Source organism: Desmodus rotundus, chromosome 9 (genome assembly GCF_022682495.2).
Source record: "Desmodus rotundus isolate HL8 chromosome 9, HLdesRot8A.1, whole genome shotgun sequence".
In the NCBI taxonomy this organism is placed as follows: Eukaryota; Metazoa; Chordata; class Mammalia; order Chiroptera; family Phyllostomidae; genus Desmodus; species Desmodus rotundus.
This window is the reverse complement of record NC_071395.1, coordinates 112,847,290-112,870,169: the sequence shown is the minus strand read 5'-3', so window position 1 is coordinate 112,870,169 and position 22,880 is coordinate 112,847,290. Positions and strand designations below refer to the sequence as shown.

The following is a 22,880-nucleotide window of genomic DNA, read 5'->3' as shown; positions in this document are numbered from 1 at the left end:
AGTGATGTGGGTCACCCCCCGCCCTGCCGCTGCAGCACCTGCACTCTCTCCCGGGGGAGGCAGACAGGGGACGGGCTGGGTGAAGAGGAGGGGCTGCTGCCCAGACGGTGGGCCAGGGGATGAGACTGGAGGTCAAGTGCCCAGAGAAGCCTGGGGCCCAAGAGCCCCGGGGGAGTGGGGGGAGGGGATGAGTGCAGCAGGACCCAGAGGCAGTGACAGGCAGCCGGGACACCCTTCTCACTGCTGCTCTGAACCCCAGTCCAGCAGGGGTGCAGCCCCACCTCCCACTCAGGGCACCAGGATGTGTGGAGACTGGAGACCGCACGCCACACCGGCTGGCAGCGGGGCGCTGGGGGTGGGTCTGAGACTGCCTTACAGCCACGCCCAGAGGTTCCCATCCAAAGCCCGGTGATCGAAGGGCCCTGAGTCACAGCTTCGCAAAGCCCTCCCTTCTGTGGCTCTAAGGAGAGGACACAGCCTTCCCACCTGCAGTAGCGTCGCCAGAGCAAGGCCGCAGGTGCCCGCTTTCCGGACCCCTGGTTCTGCCGCGTGTGCACTTTCGCTGAGGCGGGCGCAGGAACGTGCACACGCGCTGTCTTGTCGCCTGAACTGCAGAAGCGCCTCGGCACGGCCTCCCACCCGTCCGCCCCCCGCAGGCCCGAGATGCGAGGGTCCCGTGCCACACCAGTACGGCCCCGCCCCGGGGGCCTGGTCGTAGGCGAGGACCCCAAGGGGCACATGGCGGCCACGGGCCTGCGGGAGCCCCGGCCCGCCCGGGCACTGACTCTGGGCATCTGTCAACCAGCCTGGGTGAAGCAGAGCTGAGACAGTGTGGCGTGACCGGCAGCCATGAGACTGGCACGTGCACACGTGTGTGTTGGGGTGGCGGGAGCCCCTGGCGCCCCGCCTCTGCCTGCACGGAGCCATGTGTGGGACAGCCCTCAGCTGCCCAGGGGAGGTTGGGGACACTGAGGAGGAACCTGAGCTTCCTTCAGCATCTAAATCCAGCCCTGTAGTCGGAGCTGACCTGGAATCAAGCAGGTGGACCCCCCGTCACTGCTGAGTGGTCACCGGTGGCCACCAAGCGGGCCACCACCCTCTCAGTGCCTCTCTTTTCAGGAGGAGCCAGAGCTCCTGGTCCCAGAGAGGGGCAGAGAGGCTCTAGACCAAGGGATCAGCTGCTCAGACTTGGCTGGAGATACGTGTGACCTTCTGGAACCTTCTGAAGCAGACGTCCATACTGCTCCATCATTCTGGTGGCTTCCCGAGCAGAGAGGCAGCTTTGGGAGCTAACTGGCATGGGCTGAACAAGGCAGGGATGCGGAGCTCTTGTGACGGAGGACAGCTGAGGGGCTGTAGGAACAGGACACAGGCCCCCCCAGCGTGAGGAGACCCCTCCAGACTCCGCGCCCGGCCCGCTGCCCTTGGCCACCGGCTGCTTCTCCTTGGGAGAAGCAAGTAGGGGTCTTCTCCCAACTACAAAAAATGCAAAACATGCAAAAAACGGAAGAGGGTGTTGATGGGGCTGGGGGACCCCAGAGAAAGCACGGCTGTGTTGCCGTGGCAATGACAGCAGACTGCGACCCCCATCCACGTGCTCCTCTGAGGCAGAACAGGCCGGCATGTGCCTTGTGGCCGAGGGCTTCCGGACGAGGAAAGGACAGTCCAACCCCAGCCCCAGGCAGGCTGGAGCCTGCACCCCCCTGCTCCCCGTCGGCTGCCCCTAGGAGCCCGTTCGGATCTGGGCACTGGCTCAGGCTGTCTGGTCGCAGTGCGGGGAGACCGCACCCTCTGAGGCACGCAGTCATATGGCAGAGGGCTCAGTGCTACCTCCAAGGGGCTTGCCAACCCCAGGACATGGAGTGCGGGGCGGAGTCCTGGACAACACACAGAGGTGGACACAGGGCTAGATGGGGACTCTGGCTCAACCCATCTCTCCTCGCAGCTGGAGGACGGGCCGTGGCTGAGTGGGCACACGGTAGCACCAGGTGGCGGGGCGTGCTCAGGGTGACAGCTGGCCTTCCCCCAGCAGCCCTCTGCCCACCTCCCTTGTCCACTCCAGTTGCCTCAGCGCCCACCAGTCTCGCTCTCTTCGAAGGCCATTTTTCCTCTTCCTGACGTGATTCGCCAGGTGGGAGGTGTGAGCAGTGCGCTGGGGTTTTCCTTCTACATTTCCACCCAAAGCAAGGACTGAGTGACCCAGGCTGCCTGGCAGAGTGAACCCCAACCTGGCCACGGGAGGCCACGTGGACCTAGGGGGTGGGCTGACCCCATCCCAAAGCTTGACAGTGTGTAGATCCCGCCCCTTTCTCTAAGACACAGCCACTCTCTGGGGATGGAAGCCACGCAGAACCCCGGGACACCTGTTGCTCCCTCCTTACCAACTGCCATGGGGACTGGCTCCATGAGTGCAGGCGGGTCCCTGAGAACTATCACTGTCCCTGGGACAGCCTCCCAGGCACTAGCTTGATCTAAATCTCCCAAGACACCAACAGGAACAGGCCACTCAGGACAGGATGGGCCATGTGCGGTCACTGGGGGCACAGGTCGGCAGTGCCTAGGACACGCCCACCCACCGTCCACACCGGGGACCCCGGGGACAGATGAAGACCTGCCACGGAGGCCCCTGCTGCTGCCCCCAGGTGGGGACACTCCAGGGCAGCCACCCCCCGGCCGCAGGATAAACGAGGGAGCTGCTCTCACTTCGATTCTCTCATGGCCAGGGTTGCTGAGGGTGCTGGGCAGTGGTGCCTTGCTGGGGGGACGTGGTGGGTCACAGGACTGGGGGTGGCCCAGGCGCTGGGGCCACACTGGCCGTGGCAGAGAGCAGCCCCCCTGGTGCCTCACAGTCGGGCCTTGGGCTCCAGGCTGGCCGGGGCGTGCTGCCACAGCCCACTGGAAAGGCCTCCTCGAACTTGCTGCTAGGTGCCAGGCCTGGGGACAGTCCCCCGCTCCCTCTCAGAGCAAGAGCAAGCTGACAGGAGAGGCTCCGGCCCGGACCTCACAGACTTGCCCCATGCAGCCCCATCACCGGCAGGGAGGTCGCTCAGGCTTAAGCAGGGCTGGTGGCTCCCCCTGGGCACCAGGCCGAGGCCCTGCAGTCACCAGCCCGTCCCTGGGATGAGACTAGCCACAGGTCGCTGTTCCCCGCTAACATGGCCACCACCCAGGAGCCCCCAAGGCCCAGGGACATGCAGATGTGCTGCGCCATCGCGCTGGACGCCAGCGAAGCCACCTTGGGAACGCAGCGGGTCCGACGGGGATGTGCGCTCACCCCCAGCACACGGGGCCTCATCAGGGCACAGAGGGCACCCGAGACCCTGAGGGGGCGGCCCCATCCAGACTGCCCCAGCCCCTGCCCACCGCTGTGCTCGGCTCCTCGGCTGCTGTGTTGGCCGAGTGAATGCAGCCTGGGGCAGAGAGGCTGTCCCCACTGCCCTTGGCTGGCTGTGACCTATTTCATGTCCACACCAAGCTCAGCATGATGATGGAGCTTTGGCAAACACTGTGAGTGTTCAGCCCTGGCAAATGGACGTGGCCCCAGCAAGACCAGGACAGCGTGGCCTCTACTCCTGGGGCTCCGGTGGCCATGTCTGCATCAGCCGCTTTTGGTAGTGGTACAAGGGGCTCCCCTCCTCTCTGCCCTCCACTGGGGGTGGGAGGCATGGTGGAGAAGGGCGCGGCGGGGTTAGCTGGACGGGGGGACAAAGCAGGCTGCCCCAGGCTGGCCACGGGGCATCGTCTGCCCACAAAGCCCTTGGCCATTACAGGACCTCAGGGTTGGGGGACGTGGAGGCTGAGTCAGGCCCCTCAGGGAGCGAGATCGACACAGCTCCCTCTATGTGGGGCCAAGTGCACACCATGGCAACACAGCCAAAGGCCCAGGGCCACCAGCAAGGGCATCCCCGTCTGCCAGCCCCGAGGTGCGTCAGCCACGCCACACAGGGAGGGCCCCTGGGCCTCTAGCAGGCTGCAGGGACAAGAGGAGGCACCGAGCCCCACTGGGCAAGTCTGCACGGCCAGCCTGGGGATGCTGGCGCTGGTTCTCGGTCACCACGTGTGGATGGCAGCCAAGCGCCAGGCTGTGTTCAGGCCCCACCTTAATCCCGCGACTCGGGGGCCAAACACCGGCCGGTTTCAGGCTCAGGAGAGCCGTCTCCTGCCAGCAAGCACCCCAGCCCGAGGCGGATCGGCATGGAGCTCCCGCTGCTTCCATGGGTGCAGGGCACCGGTGGCCCTGCGAGCACACACATGCCTGGGCCACAAACACTCGGCCTCTTCAAAGGCAGAGAACACAGCAAAGGCCTCGGGACACGGTGAGCGAGGGCAGAACCCTGCAGCCGCTCAGCCGCCAGCCCAGAGCTGCACGGGCAGACAAGTCCACCCCCGTGAGGCTCCTACAGAGGTAGAGACAGACTTAGCGACGAATGAGAGAGAGAGAGAGTTTGGGGAAGGCTGTGTCCCGCTCACGGCAAGACGGTTCTGCCTTCCTGGGAAGTCTGGAACATTCCAGAAAGCTATATAACCTTAGCCTCCCTGCAGAGCCAGGGAAGACCAAAGGGCAGGCACTATGACCCTGCTCCTACGTGCGTGCTTCCAGTACAGAGGGCCCCAGTCACGTGCCCACCTGCCCGCATGCACACCAGGAGCCCAGGGGCCTCTGCCTCGTGTTCTGCCTCCCTCCAGCCCAGTGGCTGCTCTTCCCGCAGCCAGTCACTGGGGCAAAGCTCCGGCCGGGCTGCAGGCAGGACGGGCCCAGGTGTACAGCGCCTGGGGCACCGTGGTAACAGCACAGTGCCGCTCCCCTGTGCGAGGAACCAGAGTGGCATCGACGCCTGGCACCCCAAGGTCAGGGCACTCCCGGGGCTAACTCAGACAAATAAGCCAGCACAGCACAGACTGAGCCTGGGCCAGGACCCTTCTTGAGCAGCTGGGACAAAGGAGAAACAGGCGACATCAGGAAAGCCTGGGGACAGCGATGGGCAGATGAGAGAAGCATGTGCTCCTCTGAGCCCGGCTGGACAGTGGACGGACGCCGACACTGTGACAGCTGCTCGAGGACAGCTTTGGCCAAGCCTGGACACACTGCCCTCCTCTGTGGCGAAGAGAATGGGACCCCACACTGACCTCCGCAGCTCAAGGTAGAATATTCCTGTGCGCTGTGCTCCCATCAGGCGGGCCACTTTTCTGACCTCCCGTGGTGAGGGGGATCGGAAAGGCAGGGACACCTGCCTGCCCCTCTCCTCCCGCCGGCCTCAGGCCAAGCCCCCTCCTGCCTATACAGCCCAGAGACAAAGCACGCAGACCAGGCGCCTGGCACTGCGGCCACCACCCTGCTCCTTGGCCTGGGGGCAGGCCCCTCTGCACACAGCAAGGACAGCCTGGAGCCTGGGAGCCGCGGAACGGGGCTGGGAAAGCCACTGGCTCACAGACCAGAGGCGGCCGCTCTGTCATCAGCCCGCAGGGGTGGAGGCAGCTCCAGGCAGACGGGCCTCACCACAGACCCAAGGGAGCAGGTCTGAGATTGGGCTGTCAGGGGGACAGCACCACGGCGGAAGGTTCTGGGCCTCGGAGCTCAGGCAGTCCCACACTCCTGACTAAGCAGCCCGCCTGTCAAAGTGAACTGAGAGAGTCTGCCGCGGCGGCGCCCGTGCACCGCAGGGAAGAAAGTCGGAGAGAACGAGAGCAGGCCGCTCCGCGTGGTCTGCAGCTCAGAGGCCACTGGGACCAAAGGCAGAGACGCCACGGGGGAGGGACCAGGGGCAACCCAGCCACCGCTCACAGCTCTGACGACTGGCTTTGACCTCTGTGGGGAACTGCACGCCGGAGTCTCTCTACTGCGCTACGCGGGGGCCCCTCTGAACAGCACATGACTGGCTAGTGTGGGGGTGGGCAGGGCTCTGCAGGACACAGCCAGGGTGCCACGTCCACACAGCGGTCAGGCCAAGGTCAGCGTGACCGCCATCCCGGGGCTATCCCCACAGCAAGCAGGGCAGCAGCCCCTGCTAAACACGCTTCCGCCCCGAGTGGGAAGGGAAGGTGGGAGAACTCAAAGAATGGGCAGGCGGGGGTCGGGGAAATGAGGACAGGAGTGGCCAGGGTCCTGGCCCCCACAGTCCCCCGCACCTGGAGGCCCCCAGGTCTGTGAGAATTATTGGGTCAGAAGGGCCTGGCGCCGCCCCAGTGTGAGCAGCGCTGGGCAGAGCTCCGCCCCCCTCCCCAGCCCTGGGGCCGCGCCTTGCGAGCCCTCACCGCAGGGCAGCAGAGACAGGGCCGCTCACTCCCGCCCCTGGGAGAGGTCCTCCTCCTCACGGCCCAGAAGCTCCCAGGACCACAGGCTGGAAGGGCCGGAGGAAAGCACACTCAGTGTGGGACAAGACGGACGAAGCGGCGCTCCAAGGGACAGACACGGGCGCCTCGCGCCGAGTCCAGCTCTCAGGAGGAAGGGCCCACGTGCAGCTCATGCACAGGCACAGTGTCGGCCTGTGGACGGCAAAGCCAAACGGCACCAAGAAGCAAGGAGCCCCTCCCGGGAGTGGGAGGCACAGCCCTTCCTCGTGGACAGGAGACGTGGTCACCGAGGCTGAACAGAATAGCAAACCTGCGCCCATGGTCCGGGAACATGCGTGCTTTTCAAACGGGACACAGGCCGCCCGCTAGGCGGGACAGCCTGTGGGTGAATGTCCGAGACTCAGGCTCGTTCGGGAACCAGCACAGGCCCACGGTTGGGTGGGGGTCTGCCTGGCCTGGGGGAAGGGGCTCAGACAGGAGACTGTGAAGCCCCAAGGCTGGCAGACGGCAGACATGGAGCCGTCGGACCACTTCCATTCAGTCATGCGCGTAACAGTGGTCGGACCACAGAAGAACGCCGTCCACACGCACAGTGTCTCTCACACCAATGCTGGTGGACGCACTCCGAGGCAGCCCAGCGCAGGCGCAAGGGGGCGGGAGGGCAGGAGCGCCCGTGGGCCCAGGAGCTTGGGGGGATGGGCTGCGCAGGCATGTCAGCCTCGCCCACTGTCCACATGAGACAGGTTGTCCGCAAGGCAGCTGTGAACACAGCAGCCATAGTGCCCTGGGAGTCCCGCTGTGACCCTGTCCTCGTCACGTGCACACTGGACAGCTAACCCTTGACCGCCGCGGGGGTGGGGACACCAACCTCACACAACCAGAAATCCACACCTAACCTCTGACCCCTGAACTTAGCTGTCCCTGGGCGTCTGTGGGGACCCAGCTCCAGGAGCGTCCCCCACTGCAGACCCCAAACCTGTGGGTGCTGGACCCTCCGGGGGAGGCGCGTGGGCCGCGCAACGCACCTTTGTGTTGTGCAGGGGCCGGCTGTCCAGGGTTTCAGCAGAGGCCGCGACCCTGCCGTTGGGGGGCCGGGACAGCGTGGCACCCACGGTCCCAAGCGCTGCACAACAGCATGTGAGCACGGAACCGCAGGGAGAGGGACGCCTGCTGCATCAGACACCCGGGAGCAACAGCAGGAGGTCGCCAGTGCTGAGAAGGGGCCTCGGGGACAGTGGGTGGGGAGGGGTGGGGGCCCCGAGTTTTCTGACCCGGGGGCGTGTGGTCTAAGGCACATTCGCCTCCGGAGCACGTGGGACACTCCCGCACGGACGTGGCCCCCCCAGTGGACGGCCCGGCCACACGAAGGCAGGAAGCAGCAGCGCGGATGTGCCCCCACGAGCCGTGGCACCACAACGAAGCCAAGCCAAGCCAGGGTCAAGGGCAGCGCGGGTCACCCAAGGAGCCCTTCGCACGCCCCGCTGCAACAGGCAAACCCAGACACAGACGGCAGCAGCTCGTGGGGCGGCATGTGACTGCCGGGGGGACAGGCCTCCTTGGGCACTCGGAGTGTTCTGGAGGCAGACGGTGGGTTGGTGCCAGCAACCAGGAACTGCGCACTCTGGTGGGTTGGGTCAGCTGTGTGTCACCCTGAGTTACGTCTCGGGGATGCTGCGGGCGGAAGGACGAGTCCAGCTGCCGTGACGAGAGGCAGGGTTTTGTTGGTCTCTGCCCCGCCCCCTGCCCCTCCAGCTCCTGAGTTCTTGGAATGGAATGTCCCAGGTGATGGGCGTGTCTTTCATTCTACTGGGGGCTCTAGAGCGCTCCTGGACTGAGCTGGTCACCAGAGAGACCAAGCCGGGATACCCCCTGGTGGGAGGGCTGGATCTGGACTAAATAACGGATGGTGCCTGAGGGAGGGAGCAAACCCCTAAACCTCAGGGAGCACCAAGTCCCCACCTCCATAGGGATGAAGCTCCTAGACCTCGCCCTCTGTCCTTTATGACAAACTGGCAAGCCCAGGGGAGCTCTCCCCCAGTTCTGAGAGCCAAGCTGGCAAGTGATCAAACCTGGGGAGAGGGTGTGAGAACCCCCCAATCTGCAGCAGCAAGGGTGAAATGGAAGCGGGTAACTGGGGACCCACCCCTCGGGACAGGCCTCTGCAGTGGGGGCAGTGCTGGGGTGCCCTCAGCCTGCAGGGAGTGTGTGCTGGCCTGAACTGATGGGGACACCCAGGTGGGGGCCAGCTGTCATAGAAAACCCCTGTGCTTGGCGTCCCGGTGCTCTGAGCAGAGGAAACAGAGTCTTCCTCTGGCTGGTGTCTCTGGTCGCCTCTGTAGACACACCGTGGGACTCCTGCGTGGTGACGAACCCCACACTCCAAATAAGCCCAGGAGCGGTTTCCAAACCCACAGCACATGGGAGCCCCAACACGTCCCAGAGCAAGGAAGGGTCATCTGCCTGGGCGCCTGCCCCGGGCCTCAGGCCGACACCCCACCCACAAGGCCTGTCGCAGTGACAGCCCCTGAGGACTCTGCCAACAGGAAGTTCTGGGATCTCTGAGCCATTCCAATGACGCTAGCAGACTGTGGGGCCGCCCGCACGGGCCCCGGTGTTTCCGGGGGCAGCCTGGCCCCTCTGCCAGTGTGGGTGACCCCAGGGCTCACGCACGAGTCTCCCACAGCCCGCACACGACGAAGCCTGTCAAGAAAGCACCCGTCACAGACGTGAGCTGTGTGAACAAGCCCGGGCTCACAGGGGCCCAGACTGAGGGCCCAGGAGCGTCTGGTGGTGCCTGCACGTGGCCTCCGAGTCTGGAGCTGGGTGGCCCACAGTCCACCTACCACAAAGACCTGCATCCGCCCACATGGCCGGCCCGTCACCACCTAGGCTGAACCCACAGGCCTGGCCCCACAGCCCTTGGCCCATCCACATTCTCACGGGGACGCCTGGGCAGGGCCGGAGCGCAGCACAGCCCCCCAGGCCCCCCCCCCCCCCCAGCGTGTCCATCTGCACAGCAGCAGCGTTTCCACGCTCGTTTCTCAGAACTCCGGACACCGCCTCCGCTCTGCAGGCCGGAAGCCACAGGACACAGCACACAGCTGGCAGGCCTGGCAGGAACAGCACCGGGCCTCTGTGTCCCCAGACAAGCAGCAAGGGCGTGGCAGAGACCACATCAAACCCCACAGGGCAGCCCCGGCTCCGGGTCAGGACGCACGGCCAGTGGTGCGAGCGGGCCAGGCAGCTGTGCCTCTGTCTAAAGCCACCCTGAGTGGGTGGGGGGGAGGCGGCCCCCAGCCTGGGGCCCAGGGCACCATGATTGTAAAAGCAGGACCAGCTTGTCGCAGAAAACGTGCGAGAGGAGAGACAGCACCGACGAAACAAGCAGCTCTTCCCAGGGCCCCCGCTCCGCGTGGTGGTCTTGTCCACTGCGTGCCGGTTTGTTGCTGTCGCAGCCCCAGCCCCGCCGCCCGGTGGTCTGCTTCCCGGTCGCTTGCTTTTACTCCCTCAGCTTCCCCACACCACAAGGTGCTACATCTGAGTCCGACGTGTTACCTGGCTCCCTGGTGTCGGCTGCTCAAGCGCAAACACCTGTGCACGTGGGTCTGCCCCCCCGTCTCCCCACCCAGACCGTGCTTCTCAGGAACGGAGCCACCAGTGCGAGCTCCCAGCAGCACCTGCGGCTGCTGGGCTCTAAGGTGTTGTCCTTCTAGAAAACCCTCCCTCACTTCACAGGAAAAACCCAACCCCACCTGAGAACAAGCCCAGGCGCAGGATGGTGCCGCAGCCCTGCCCGGGCACAGCCCACCACAGCGGGGGTCTTACCAAGTTCCTTGGAGCCCTGGCTCTCGCTGGCCAGCTCGCCCATCTTCACGAGGGCATCGAAGTAGCCTTTGGCAGCATAGGTCACACCTGGGGGAGGAGAGGGACGGTCAGCTCCCTCGGGGATGGAGTGGACCTGTGGCCCTAGCGGGGGCAGCCCTCCCCTGGACCAGACACACTTCAGTCCGGGCTCTATCTGACACCTCTTCTTTCCCCACCTGAGAGCACCTCACTCCTGAGAACACAGTGTGCACCCAGGGCCACCGAGGGGACGGTGGTGACCTTCCCGAGACCCCAGGTGTGCCCTGCAGCAGAGGGAGCAGCCGCCAGCCCGAGTTGGATGCATTCTCCACAGAGCCTGGGGAGGGACCTGCGGTGTGGCTTGTCCCAGCAGGTCCTGGGAGCGCGTGCAGGCTCCCCGCCCCGGCAGGCTGCAGTGTCTGCCAGGGGGGGGGGGGGGGGGGGGGGGGGGCGGGGCTCCTCACTGCCAACGAAGAGAGGCCAAACTGGGCACAGTCACGCCTGGGGAGCCCAGCGCAGAGCAGGCGACAGTGGCAGCGGGGCTGGCTGGGCTCTGGGGCGGCCTGGGGATCTGTGCTCCCCACACACAGCCCCTGCAGAGCCCCGGGGGCCCGCAGCGGGGCGGGCAGGCCCGGAAGGCAGGAGCGGGCAGGCCTGAGCCTTGATCCAGCGTGCCTGGAAATGAGGTTTCATCATTTCAAAGATGCCCCTGGGGCTGAGAAGTCCCCTACAGACGGCAGCCCAGGAAAACAGAAGCTGTCACTGGTCTGAGCCGCCCTGGCCTTCTGACTCCTGCTCGGTGTGCACAGGAGGGGGCGAAACCAGCCGTGTTCAGGGGCAGGTGAGCTGGGGGCTGCAGCTCCTGTGGTCCTGGGCGCGGGCCGGGGCTCAGCCTCATACCGGCTCCTCTCGCCAACTGCAGACAGACACAGGGCCAGCTCTCAAGGACACACCAGAGCCTGCCCCACAAGCAGGGACTGTGGGGGACAGGCCCCCGACTCAGGAGCTGGTGCACTGACAGCCAAGGGCTCTGCTGTCGACTCCGGGCGGGCACAGCACCGCCACCGCGGCCTGGGGGTCTGCCGCATCGTCAGCCCACAGGCTGGGTCGTGGCTCGGGAAAGGACAGCTTCCCGCGGCACTCTGAGGGGACAGAGCCTGCGTCCGAGGAGCACTGCCTCCTCGCTTCCTGCGCCTTGCAGGCCCCAGGGCAGGGGCAGCTGGGGGGACCCAGGAGCGGCCAGGACTCATGCCCAGGCCATCGACCCACAAAACAGGGACAGAGAGCGCCGTTGTCCCACCCTGGGGCACAGTACTTGCCACACTGCGGCTCCCCTTCAAAGGGGTTGCGTGCAGCAGTGGTCCCCGGGGGTGGAGGGCTGGGGACGAGGGTCATGGCAGGGCGCCATGGTGCAGGGCCCCCGGATACGACGGGCTCATGGCAGGAGGCCCCCCTGCCCCAGACACAGCCAGCACCCCCACCTGGACACCAGCAAGAAGGCCACTGCCCAGAGACTGGACGGCTCTGCCAAGTGCTGCATCCCAGGCGACCGTGGCGGTAGGGAAAATGGGAGTTGTTAGCCACAGCCTCTCCTTGTCACCTCTACCTAACAGAACGCCACAGAAAGAGCCCCCACAGGACGCGGGTGTGGGGCGTGCCTGTGCTCATGGTCACGGGCGAGGGGACCAGAGGTCAGTGCCCCAGGACCTGGCACTCTGCCTCTCTGGCCCCCACACACCCATGGCCCCGCTGCGCTGCACCCCCACGGGGTCCCCTCCCTGAGCCCAGCGCCCTCTGTGAGCTACGACAGCTCCCCCGCCAGGGAGATGCCTCAGGCCCACCCCTGAAGCCACCAAGGCCCCAAGTGTTTCATTGAAGTCCGAGCCTCTTGCTTCCAGACAGATGCCACAGCTGCCTGCCTTTAGGTGCCAACTCCAGGCTCTCGTCATGGCCACCCTGTGACCACGGGCACAGAGGCCAGCATCTGGACCCACGCTCCGTCCACCCGCCACACCGGGGCCCACGCCTCACCTGCCAGGGCCTTCTCGTAGTTCTTCCCCATGGCGATGAAGTTCCGCAGGCTGGGGTTGAACTGCTCCATGATGGTCTGGGGGAGAGAGGAGACAGCGCATCAGCATCCGGGGGCCAACCAAGAGGGCGAAATGCAGGGCGCACGTCCCTCCCGGCCCCTTGGGTCCACAGCCAGGCTTCTTGAATCCAAGCTGTGCCCTTGAAAGCCCTTGGGCCAACAACCTTCTCACACCTGTGGAACGGGGACCAGGCCGAGACCAGAGCCCACCGCGGTGCACGCGCAGCACGGGGTAGTGCTGGGACTCACGGGCTGGGCTGAGTCAGCCGAGGAAGGCCCCCCCCACGCACGCACAGATGCTCCGTGCCCACCCCCGCCCTCCGCAGTCTTCCCTCCACAGGTCAATCACCAAACAGCAGCTCTGATTAGCAGCCCGCAGCCGGCTGGGCAAACGCCACACTGTAAATAACCCGCCAGGCTCCGGGTCTGTTTGCCCGATGGACTGAAGTCTCGGTGCCAATATCAGCACTTCTTAGACTGAGAAAATTAGATTTTCACTCGAAGGCCAAATAAACGTTTTAATTACAAGGCATAAAAACAGGCACACAGAATCAGAGCCAACGCACGCTCTCCCGAGGAGTCTGTGCCCACGGCCGGCAAGCAGCCCCGCCAGCATGACGCGGGAGGAGCTTCCAAAGAAAACTGTCTTGGCCACGACCCCTCTTCAGCCCGAGTCACACCACAGGTCGGGCCTTTCCCGAGGGTGGCCGGGGAAAGACACTGGGCAGGGAGCGGCCAGGCCCTGTGGCAGACCAGGGCGGCCCCAGATTCTGCCCTGGCCCCACCCCCGTTGCTCATCCTGGGCCAGTGCACCCGAATGCAGACACTTGGAAGTGCGGCAGGATCGAGCTCCAGAAAACCCGCTGCCTGGCCCGAGCCTCCGCCCACCTGACTCCAGCCAGGAGCGTCAGCAGAGAGGCACCAAGACACCCATGGCCACGGGGGGTGAGGACCCAGATCTGAGCTGCCAGCAGCATTCTCTTCACACGTCACCACCCATGCCACGCAGCTGAGACGTCCAACCCTGGCTGACCCTGCTGGGCCGGGGTCTGAGTCCTTCCTTCCTGAGCTCCTGTGGGCCAGGCCCACCCTGAGCGGGGTGTGGTCTTTCAGCAGTCCCCAGATCACTCTATACTCGTTACGGGACGGCTCCCGGGTGCCAGGCAGGCACTGGACACTGCGGGGGCTCCTGAACACCCCAAAGAACACACGCTGCAGATGGTCGGGCAAAGAGACACCCCGAGTTCAGGGGTGGTCAGATCAGTCACCCTCTTGCTGCACGCCACAAAGCGGGGTGTCCCTGCTGCCCCTGGAATCCCGGGGATCCAGGCCTTAGGCACATGGGCAGGGCAGCACACAGGGCCGACCCAGCCAGCCCTGCGGCCCAGCTGTGGGTCTCTGCAGGAGCCGATGGGAGGGGCCGAGCCAGGGCACAGGTGGCCATCAGCCCCCAGACCCCGCAGGCTGACAGCCTGGCGAGGCCTTCCTGCCTGGCCAGCTCCTGGCCACTCCCTGGGTGGTGACAGCCATTTTGATTCACTTGGGCCAAGGAATCTGCCGGGACAGCAGGGACAAAGGGCAGCGGACACCTCGCCTCCAGCCAGGCCATGGAGGGCTGAGTTTTGCCAAGGCCTCTGAGCCTGGGGCAGCCAGAGTCTGTTTACTCCTCGGCTCTGGCCCAGCAACGGCCCCTCCTGCAACTTCCTGGCGCGGCTGCCCAGACTAGGAGGTGGTTTCTCTACAGACAGAGGGGAAGGGGAGGGCCGCGCCCTCTGCCTCCCTCCCCTCCACTCCGGGAAGGCGGCCCTTGCCTCCCCGTCACCCTGAATCCTCACCCCGTCAGTCTGGGATTCACATCCCATTTTACAGACGGACAAGGAGAGCGGGAGGTTGAGAGCCCGCCCGCCAGGGCCTGCGTCAACCACAGGCTGGCTACACGGGCCCGGCACTATCCCAACTAAGACTGGCAGGACAGGACCGGTGGCCCCACGCCGCTCCGCCTGCCTTGGCTCCCTGAGGAGCCGCGTTCCAGCCACAGAACAGGGGTGAGGCTGGGCAGGCACCCTGCTCCCCTCCCCAGGAGGGCTGATACCTGGCCACCCTGTCACTCAAGAGCAGGGCCTGGCGCCTGTCCTATCTGCTTGCCCAGGACACCTGACCCACAGCCTCCCAGGGCCCTGGTACCCAGCTGCCCCCGACCACCGCCCCCTCGGCTGTGACTCAGCAGGAGCAGGAGGCACCAGCTTTGGGGACGGCAGTCCCAGCCTCCTGTGGTGCCACTGTCCGTCGGGACACTGCTGGAAGACGGCAGCCTTCCTCCGGGGGGCTCGCCTACTGCAGCCCCCTCCCCCCATGGACCCCAGCAGGCCGGGGCTCTGGGCAGAGGGCAGTCTGTCCTTCTCTAAACCCTGAAGCCTCTGTCCTGGGAACCGTTTTTAAAGAAACAAAACCAACACGAGGAGTTCAGTGGGTACTAGGAGGGCTGCCTGGAGGAAGCAGATCTCGAGCTGGATTTCATTTGGTTGGCGTCAGGGACAAACCAAGAGGGCTGGCAACGCTTCAGCAGCAGCAGGCTCCCCTTCCCACATTCTCCATGAGATTTCCCCACGGGCCACAAGCTCCCCACAGACCACAAGTCCCCTGGGGCCACCCTGCTCCCCTCCCCAGGAACCCCGCCCTGCACACACTGGCCCAGCATGACAGCCTCCAGTGGGACGAGGGTCAGGGTCCCCCAACCAGCTGGCGCAGCCTTCAGAGGCGGCTGCAGGAGGAAGAACCTTGCACCAGGCCCAGCAGGAGCAGCAGGCCCCGGGACAGCGGGGTAGCAAAAGGCAGAGGAGGGGCCTGGAGGGAGAGAGGCCCCAGGGCCTCTCCGCAGTCAGGGGTCACTCGAGAAGGGCTGTGGCCTCAGCCGCCTCAGCTTCCCAAGAAGCTGCCCACATATTAATAAAGAGACAACTCGTGTCTCTGCCACAGTACCCCAAGTGACACGGGGTGGGGGGGAGCAGCCTCCCATCAGGGGGAGCTGAGAGGGGTCACCCTATCACTGCGCTGGCCCTGCCCCTGGCACCCAGGAGACCCTGGGAAAGGAGACAGACGAGTCTTGGGCTGGCTGACATCAGGACAAGACACAGAACTCGGCCAACTCTCCCAGCGCCAGGTCTCTCCAGGGCTCCTCGGGGACGCACAGGGGCCCACACGTGGATGTGAGCGGAGCAGCCTGCGCTCCCAGGGGCCCTGGTGCCCCACACCCCCTTTGGGGGCATGAACCACCCCGATCCCTTGGAACTGGAAGCCCCACATCCCCATCCCTCTCTCAGGGCCTACAGCCCCTGAGTGCCCCAAGTCTGCCCCCTCCTGAGTGAGGCCCTGGCAGCAGGGAAGCCCCCAGCCAGCTCGTGCGGGCTGTGGGGCCAGAGAGCGCAAGGTGGGGTTTGTCCCCTGTGCGCTGCCCCCACAGGAACCAGACACACCTATCAGACCAGAAGCCACGAGCAGTGGGGTCCAAACTCAGGCCCCGCCGGACCTGCTGCTTCCTTCCTGTCCCAGAGGCATCTCCTGCCTGTCCCGTGCTCAGTGGTCAGGGCCCCTTGAGGGACTGCAGGCCTGGGCCCCACTCACGCCCCCAGCTACTCAGGCCCAGCCCAGGGACGTGCGTGTCCTGTTCGCGTAGCCCTGCGGCTGGTGTGCGCCAGGCCCTGGCTCCGGCGGGCCACAGGGGGGTGAGGTCACCCTAGGTGGCCCTTTGATGGAGGCTCGGGCCCGAGGCACCAGCAGCCCAGGACCAAGGCCTGCTGCTGCTTCGACAGACGGCACCCAGAGGACCACACCTCGTGGCAGGAGCGGTGGTGCCTGGATGTTGGGGGTGAACTTGTCCCCCAAATTTCCACATGGTGAAGGCCTGACCCCCAGCCCTCAGAAGGTGGCTGTTTCAGAAAAGAGGGTCACCAAGTCAAAAGGAGGTCCCTAGGGTGCCCTTACAAGGAGCCACCCTGAGCAGAACGGCCCCGGGAGGACACGGGAGGGGCAGCCATCTGCCAGCGGAGGAGAAAGGCCTCTGGACTGGTTTGAAATTGGCGTCTGCTGCCGTCGCTGGGTCTCAGGCGCTTGTCCAACAACCCAACCCGACTGAGACCCGGGGCCATCGCCACCTGCGAGGCAGAGGCCTGGCCGCAGTTCCAGTCTCATCGCGGATGACACAGCCAGGCCCAGTTACCGCCCCACCAGCTGGCAGGAACATTCCAAGGCCACTGACCCATGCTGGCCCCCGAGGTGGCTCTGCCTGAGTTTCACGGGCGGGGCTCCCGCTGGATGAGAAAGCACCAGCACCCGCCCTGCCCGCCCTGCTCTGAGGGCTGTCCCACCCACAGGAGCACAGGCCACTGGCATCCCAGTAACAGCAGAGCCTGGGCTTCCCTCTGTCTGCCACTGACCTCCTGTCCCACAGAGCTTCCCACTGTTACAGCTGACCGCCGCAGCCCCCTCGCCAGGAAGTGTTCCGTCCAGCCGGTCAGCCATCCAGGAGAACACGGTGGCGCTGAGGCCAAGCGCTTGCCCAAAGGTGTCAGGACCCTGGGAGAAGCAGCGGGTCTGGCAGCCAGAGGCCGGGCTCGGCAGGCCTGGCTCCAACCACACTCAGGCCCTGTGATGGGCTGCTCCCCTCCTGCCGGGACCCCCAGGACCTCACATGGAGCCGGTTTAGGGGTAAATGATGCCACACACACAACTTAGCGTCGCGCAAGCCACCAAAAGGTTAGTCACAAAGACTCACAATGGCCAGCGGACTGCACGGCCCAGGTGGTCCCCAGCTGACACTCTGCTTCCCCCAGAGCAGAGCCAGAGTGACAGAGAGCATGGGACTATCACGGCCAGGCAGCACCTGCACCTCTCCCGCCCCAGGTGGGGCCTCGGCAAGAAGCCCGCACCGAGGACCCCTGTGGCTGGCCGGACCAGTGCCCCGGGAAGAAACGTTCCTCCAGGGCCCTGCTGTCTCTGCAGCCAGCAAGGTCCTGCATTCCCGGGGGGCAGGACAGGCCACCGCCTGAGTGCCCTCAGTCCCTGGACTGCAAAGGACCTGCCATCCGCGGGAGGGGACAGGAGGAAAGAGACGGTGGCATGGTCAAGACCTCTTCTTGCAGAGCGTTACTCAGGGCGGAAGGGGCTAGAGCGGCCCCCTGTGGGCCTCAAGGGGGCAACCCATGGGGAGGGGCCCAGGTCCTTGTCATTTTGGGCAGTGGCACTTCCGTCTCCCCCATACCCTGGCTGGACACAGCACGGCCACTGCACCCCAGCAGCACTTGGCCCCTGTCCCACTGGACGCAGCTCCAGCCCCCGGGCTGGGGGACACTCTCCCCCCACTCCAAAGTCAACCTGTCCACTTCTGTCACAGCGCAGACACTCATGTACTCCTAAGGCCCGTCACGGCCTGCTCTGTGTGTGCTGTCACCAGGCAGTGCCCCTTGGTGACCGTCCCCTATAGGGCCAGGCAGGATCAAGCCTGGACGGTACAGCCACAAACCCGTTATCAACTAGGAAGGAACCAGGGCACTGGATGTTGTCCTCAAGAATGTCCTCCTGTGGTCCAGAAAAAGAAGTTACCAGCATCAAAAAAAGCAGAACGAGAGCCCAGGGCCTTGAAAGGAAGCCCTGAGGCCCGCTCAGCACAGCAGCCCTGGCCACACCTGGTGCAGGGGTGGCAGCCGTGAGCCAGAAGCAGCGCGGAAAAGCCAGACTCTGAGTGCAAAGGACTTCCAGAAAAACCCTACTGTTTTACTCCCAGGGACGTGACCCCTGACTGAAGACCCTGGCCGAGGGGCCCTGTGCGCAGTGCCCTGTAGTGTGAGCCGCCCCTGGAAGGTGCAGCACTGTGCCCCAACCGGCAGCCTCATTTCCTCCCAGAGGCCCCCGTGTCCCGGCATCTCAGGGGGACGTGGGGCCTGATGGTGTGCAGCCACAGCTCACACACGCTGCCCCCCCTGGGGACTGGCTACGCCAGGCCCTGGACAGTCACTAGAGCCTGCAGGGACCGAACCATCCAGCCGTCGTGCGGCTCCAGGGGGACACTCCACGAGACAGGCGGGACCCCTGCCAGCCTGCCCACGGGCACCTGAGGACCGACAGGACTCCCCCAGCAGGTGGACGCCCCGAGCACCAGATGCAGAAAGGGCAGACTCGAGGCCCAGAGGCCGCGTGCTCTGGGCGCGCACTGCGGAGCCCCGGCTGCCCTCAGAGGGTTCTAAAGTCACCCCTTAAGGACAGCACATGGCCCCCCATCAGGGCCTGCCTCCACCCCCAGCCCCTCTCTCTTCACAGGGTGCCACGTGGGGGTGAGTGAGAGGCAAGACCAGCCTCCCCGGGCAGGACCCAGACCCAGAAACTGGAACAGGGGACAGGAGTGCCAGGTGGGGCGAAAACGGGGCCTCCTGTCCCCACAGCCCTGCGGCACCGCCTATGCCAGGGTCGGGGGAAGGGGCAGCCAGGAGGCTCTAGGGAGCTCCAGTCCAAAACAAGGCGGCAACAAGAATGGAGCTCCTGCCCACTCCTCCCCGCCCACTGCACGGGCCCCAAGAGGACGCCATTCTGACCTGGGGCCTGCAGTGTACACAGGTCTGTCACAGGAGCCCACTGGCCACCCCAGTACAGTCTGCATGCTCTAGGTAGGGCCCAGTGGGACCTGGCCAGCACTCCCCAGGGCCCCCCTGCCCGGCGCCCTGAGCTGCCCGTCATGTTCTCCAGCAAACGTGAACCTGCAGCAAGAATCCAGGTCCACGGAACCGGAGCTCCCAGGGTGGGGGCCTGGGCACAGGAGCTGCCGGGCCGGCCCGCTCGGACTGCAGTGTGGCAGGGACACCGCTGCTGCAACACGGGCGGGGGGAGCGACGCGCAGTCAGTCCACACGCAGATCGAGGGCCCCACCACCCTATCAGGAGATGCTTCCCCAGTGGGGCCTCCCGGAAAACACCCCTCTGGAGCAAAACAAAGCACGACGTATACACGCACACACGCACCCGCTCACGCACACGCACGAGCACAGGTTGAGCGCGCACACGCCAGTGCTGGTGTGTCCACGCACGCACGCATGCGAGCACAGCTCCCACACACACGTCCTCGCGCAAAGTGCTGCGACTCCTCACCCCCTCAGCAGGCAGGCACAGGCCTGCTCCGCCCAGCAGGCATTTCCGTTGCCAAGGAAGTGCCTGTCAGACTCGCCTCCACCACCTCCACCCGGGCCCACAGAGCTCTGACCACTCGAACGCAGGGCCGCTGATGGCCGCCAGCAGTTACACGTGGCTGCCCAGGCATGGGTGAGGGGGAAGAGGGCCTGAGGTCAGCAGCAGAGGACTTGGAGGCCCCACCTGGAGGGTGGCAGTGGGCAGGGGCTGGTCAGCCAGGCCTGGATCAGAAAAGACAGCGGTGAGCTCTCACCTGCCCATGTGGGCCCCCTCCTGCCAGCACCGACAGCCACCCTGCACCAGCTGTTCCCAGCCACACCAGCGGTGGCGAGCCAACTGACTCCCAGCCACGGCAACCTGCTGGCCCACGGCAACCTGCTGGCCCGCGCCACCAGCACGAGGGGCTGCACCGTGGCCAGGCCAGCTTCCCCGTGACAGCTGCAGAGTGAGGGCACGACACTGAGGACAGCCGTCCTCCTCTGCTGTCCCCTGCTCTGCGTCCTCGGGGCGGGCCAAGGCCTGTGGCACCGTATTCCTAGAGAACGTGCCAGAGCGGCCTCCTCATGGGCCTTCAGATCACTTGGGAGCCAGGGCTTCTCCTGGGACACAGAACAACCAGCATGGCGCCCGCCTGACAGTCTCTCTCCAGAACCACCAGAAGACAAGATGTGCTGCCCACAAGCGCCTCTCCAGCACGTGGGGACATCGAAGGCCTCTCCCAAGAGGGCGACAAGGACAGCTTCATTCTGAGCAGTAGCTGACCCCCCCCCCCCCCCGCCGTCCCCGCCCCAGGCAATTACCCAGGACTGCCCAGGGCTGCCCAGGGCTGTGCCAGCGGCCCACGTGCTGCCCCCTGGAGGGTCTGAGGGCCAGTTCTCAGGGGAACTGGGAAGGCAGTGTGCTCCTGTCCCCTGTGCCTTCCACGAAATCCCCTGAGGACACAAGTCCCGTGGGAACTGGGCCACAGGGAAGGAGGGCAACGTCTGCGTTACAGGTTCTCCCGGGGAGAAAAACCCAGCTGTACAGTTTGCTCCCGTGTCTCAAGCAGCAAGGCCATGCGTGAGCGCCCCTGCTGCCCTTCTCTGCCAAGGCAAGTGCCTCTTGGAACTGTGGGCAATGACATGCCAGCCCAAAACACACGGCTGAGCTGCAGCTCGGTGCCACCGAGCAGGGCACATCCCAGCCCCTCTTCTGCCAGCCACCAACTCAAGCACGGAGGCAGTGCCATCCCTGGACAGGACAGAGGACCTTCCTGACCAGCCCAGGGCCACACACACGTGGCCCTGGCTGTGCCTCCGTGTGGGCTGGTTTCTGCCAGACCCGCAAGCCAAAGTTGCTGGACCTGTATTGGCTCTGCCAAAGAACCTCGCACTCCCCAGCGACCACACAGAAAGGTGCCCTCGGTACCAGGGGAGGCACGAAGACAGGCAGGAAGCAGCACAACCCAGCCCCCCCGTAGAGCGGAGCAGGGACGAGGGCACAGGAATCACCTACCACCACACAGCCAGCCATGCCTGTGAACACGCGCCCCCAACCTTCCCGTCTGCTCCCAAAAGAGCTCCAAGTCCCTAAACGCCCTATCCTAACGACAGAGTTCACTGCAGGCTCCAGACAAATCACAGCCACACGGAGAGCCGCTCAGCTGTGACGGCATGCCGGGCGGTGCGTCCCAGGTGTACCTTCCACCAAGGATGACCACGGGGATTCCCCAGAGCAAAGCCACGCCACGCGCCCCTGGGAACTCGCACCAGGAAAGTTCCTGTTGCGTGGTTTCAGTGCAGAAACCGGGAAACTAGGAAGAACAGCCTCTGCCCGGCGTGGCTCCCCACCCCTGCAGTAAGGAGCGGGTCGTAATGGAACTAATGACTAATAATCGAACAAGCCTCCTCCCTCGAGCGACCAGACCAGGAACGCGCCCCACTCGGGTTCTGCACGGCGCCGACACAACACTCTTGCCTGCAGCCCACGACGCCTGTTTGCCAGCAGCTCTAACATGGCTTCAGAACTGACCGAGGCCGTCCCCACCCGGCCTCAGGATCCTTCCAGGCAACCTCACTGCAACTTCAGAAGCTCTACCGAAACTGGGTGACAGTGCAGTCTGCGGTCTGCCCTTTGGGCTCCAGCCGAAGGCACAGGGTCCACCCGAAGCCTCTCCTGGGTCCTGAGCCACGGAGCGAAGACTGCCTGGCGGGCCACCGGCTGAGAAGCCATGCTTGCTTAACACAGTCAGAACTGTTGCTCCGCCAGCGCGCTGCAATCCCGTTCGGCCGCCGGGAACCAGCAACTGCCGTGTAAACACCAGCTACCCGGTCCTCCCAGCCCACTACTTAACCTTCAGACACAGTTTCAAAATAAAGCGCAGCTTTGTCAGAAGACGCGCGGACCGCCCAAGGCAAACCTCCCCGGCGAAAAGGCGTCTGGAACTGCAGCGGGCCTGAGCCGCCCAGCCCGCCCGGTCTGTTTGGTGGGGGGTTGGGGGTTTAAACCGAGGAAATGGATGCTGAAGAAGCAGAAGTCCCAGGGCCTGTTAACGGGGATCTGAGGCCCTCGACTGACGGGGAGGACTGCCCAGGGGGCTTCCCGGTCACTTCCAAAGGAAGATGCGGATCGGAATTCGACTCTTAACACACATCCGAGCAGAGGCAGGCGCGCCAGCCTCCTACACAATTAGTCTTCTCCCTTGGCGGTTACATAAGATGATGGATTATCTATCTGTTCACCCATCCAACCTGCCCGCGCGACCTCCCACCTGGGCCACGGCCATTAGTGCCCGGGACGGAGTTGTGAAGAGAAAAAGCCTGTTGAGAAAAAATGCCCTCAGAGACTGGTGTGACCGCGCCTGCGGGGGCTACCACACCGACCTGGGCAGTGCGACCTGCAGCCGCGGGCATCGCAGCCCTCGGCCCCCTCGGCCCCCGCCGCCCCGGGACCCGCACCCCTCTCCACTCCGTCCCGGGAGTGTTGAGGGCGCGCCAGGGAAGCGCAGGCTGGCGAGACAGGGGCGCCCGCGCACACCTGTAACCAACTGGTCGAGGCCGAATCTCCGCCGCAGCGCCGGGAAGACCCCTGAGGGCCCGGAGCCGCCAGGCGGGGCCCAAGCGTGCGGGCGGCGCGGGGCTCACCTTATAGACATTTTCCGTCAGCCGGTGCATCTCTTCCGAGCGCGACAGCGACATGGTGCTGGTCCGGCTGCACCACGGACCTGAGCGGGGGCGCAGGTAGCGGAGGCGGCGGTGGGGGCAGAAAGAGCCACCAAGAAGGTCGACAAACTGCGCGCGGAACCCGAACAGAAACGCGGCGCTCCGCCGGCGGCTACCTTTATAGGCGCGCAGGCCCCGCCCCCTGTAGGCCCCGCCCCCGAGCGCCCGCCCCCGCCGCGCCCGGATCGCCACCCCAGCAGCCCGCCCCCCGCCCAGCCCGCCCGCTGCTAAGCAACCGGCAGACCCCGCCCCCGCGCTTTCCTTCCTATTGGTGAGTTCCGGAGG

General features: G+C 65.3%; 1 protein-coding gene across 6 annotated transcripts in view; it reads right to left on the bottom strand.

Annotated features, from left to right (window-relative positions):
- The window catches only part of BAIAP2 (BAR/IMD domain containing adaptor protein 2), a 49,019-nt gene extending 26,342 nt beyond the window's left edge, over positions 1-22,677 (bottom strand). For 4 of the 6 annotated variants that reach the window (XM_045190222.2, XM_024553781.3, XM_024553779.3 and 1 more), the window contains exons 1-3: positions 22,518-22,677; positions 12,166-12,241; positions 10,117-10,203 (exon numbers count right to left, since the gene is read on the bottom strand). In XM_045190222.2, coding sequence (XP_045046157.1) covers positions 10,117-10,203; positions 12,166-12,241; positions 22,518-22,571 — 217 coding nt within the window. In that variant the 5' untranslated portion in view covers positions 22,572-22,677. Of the gene's footprint in view, positions 1-10,116; positions 10,204-10,331; positions 10,464-12,165; positions 12,242-12,789; positions 12,812-22,517 lie in introns of those variants that run through there. The other 2 variants (XM_045190224.2, XM_045190226.3) reach the window with 2 other exon arrangements.
- Positions 22,678-22,880: the final 203 nt, after the last annotated feature.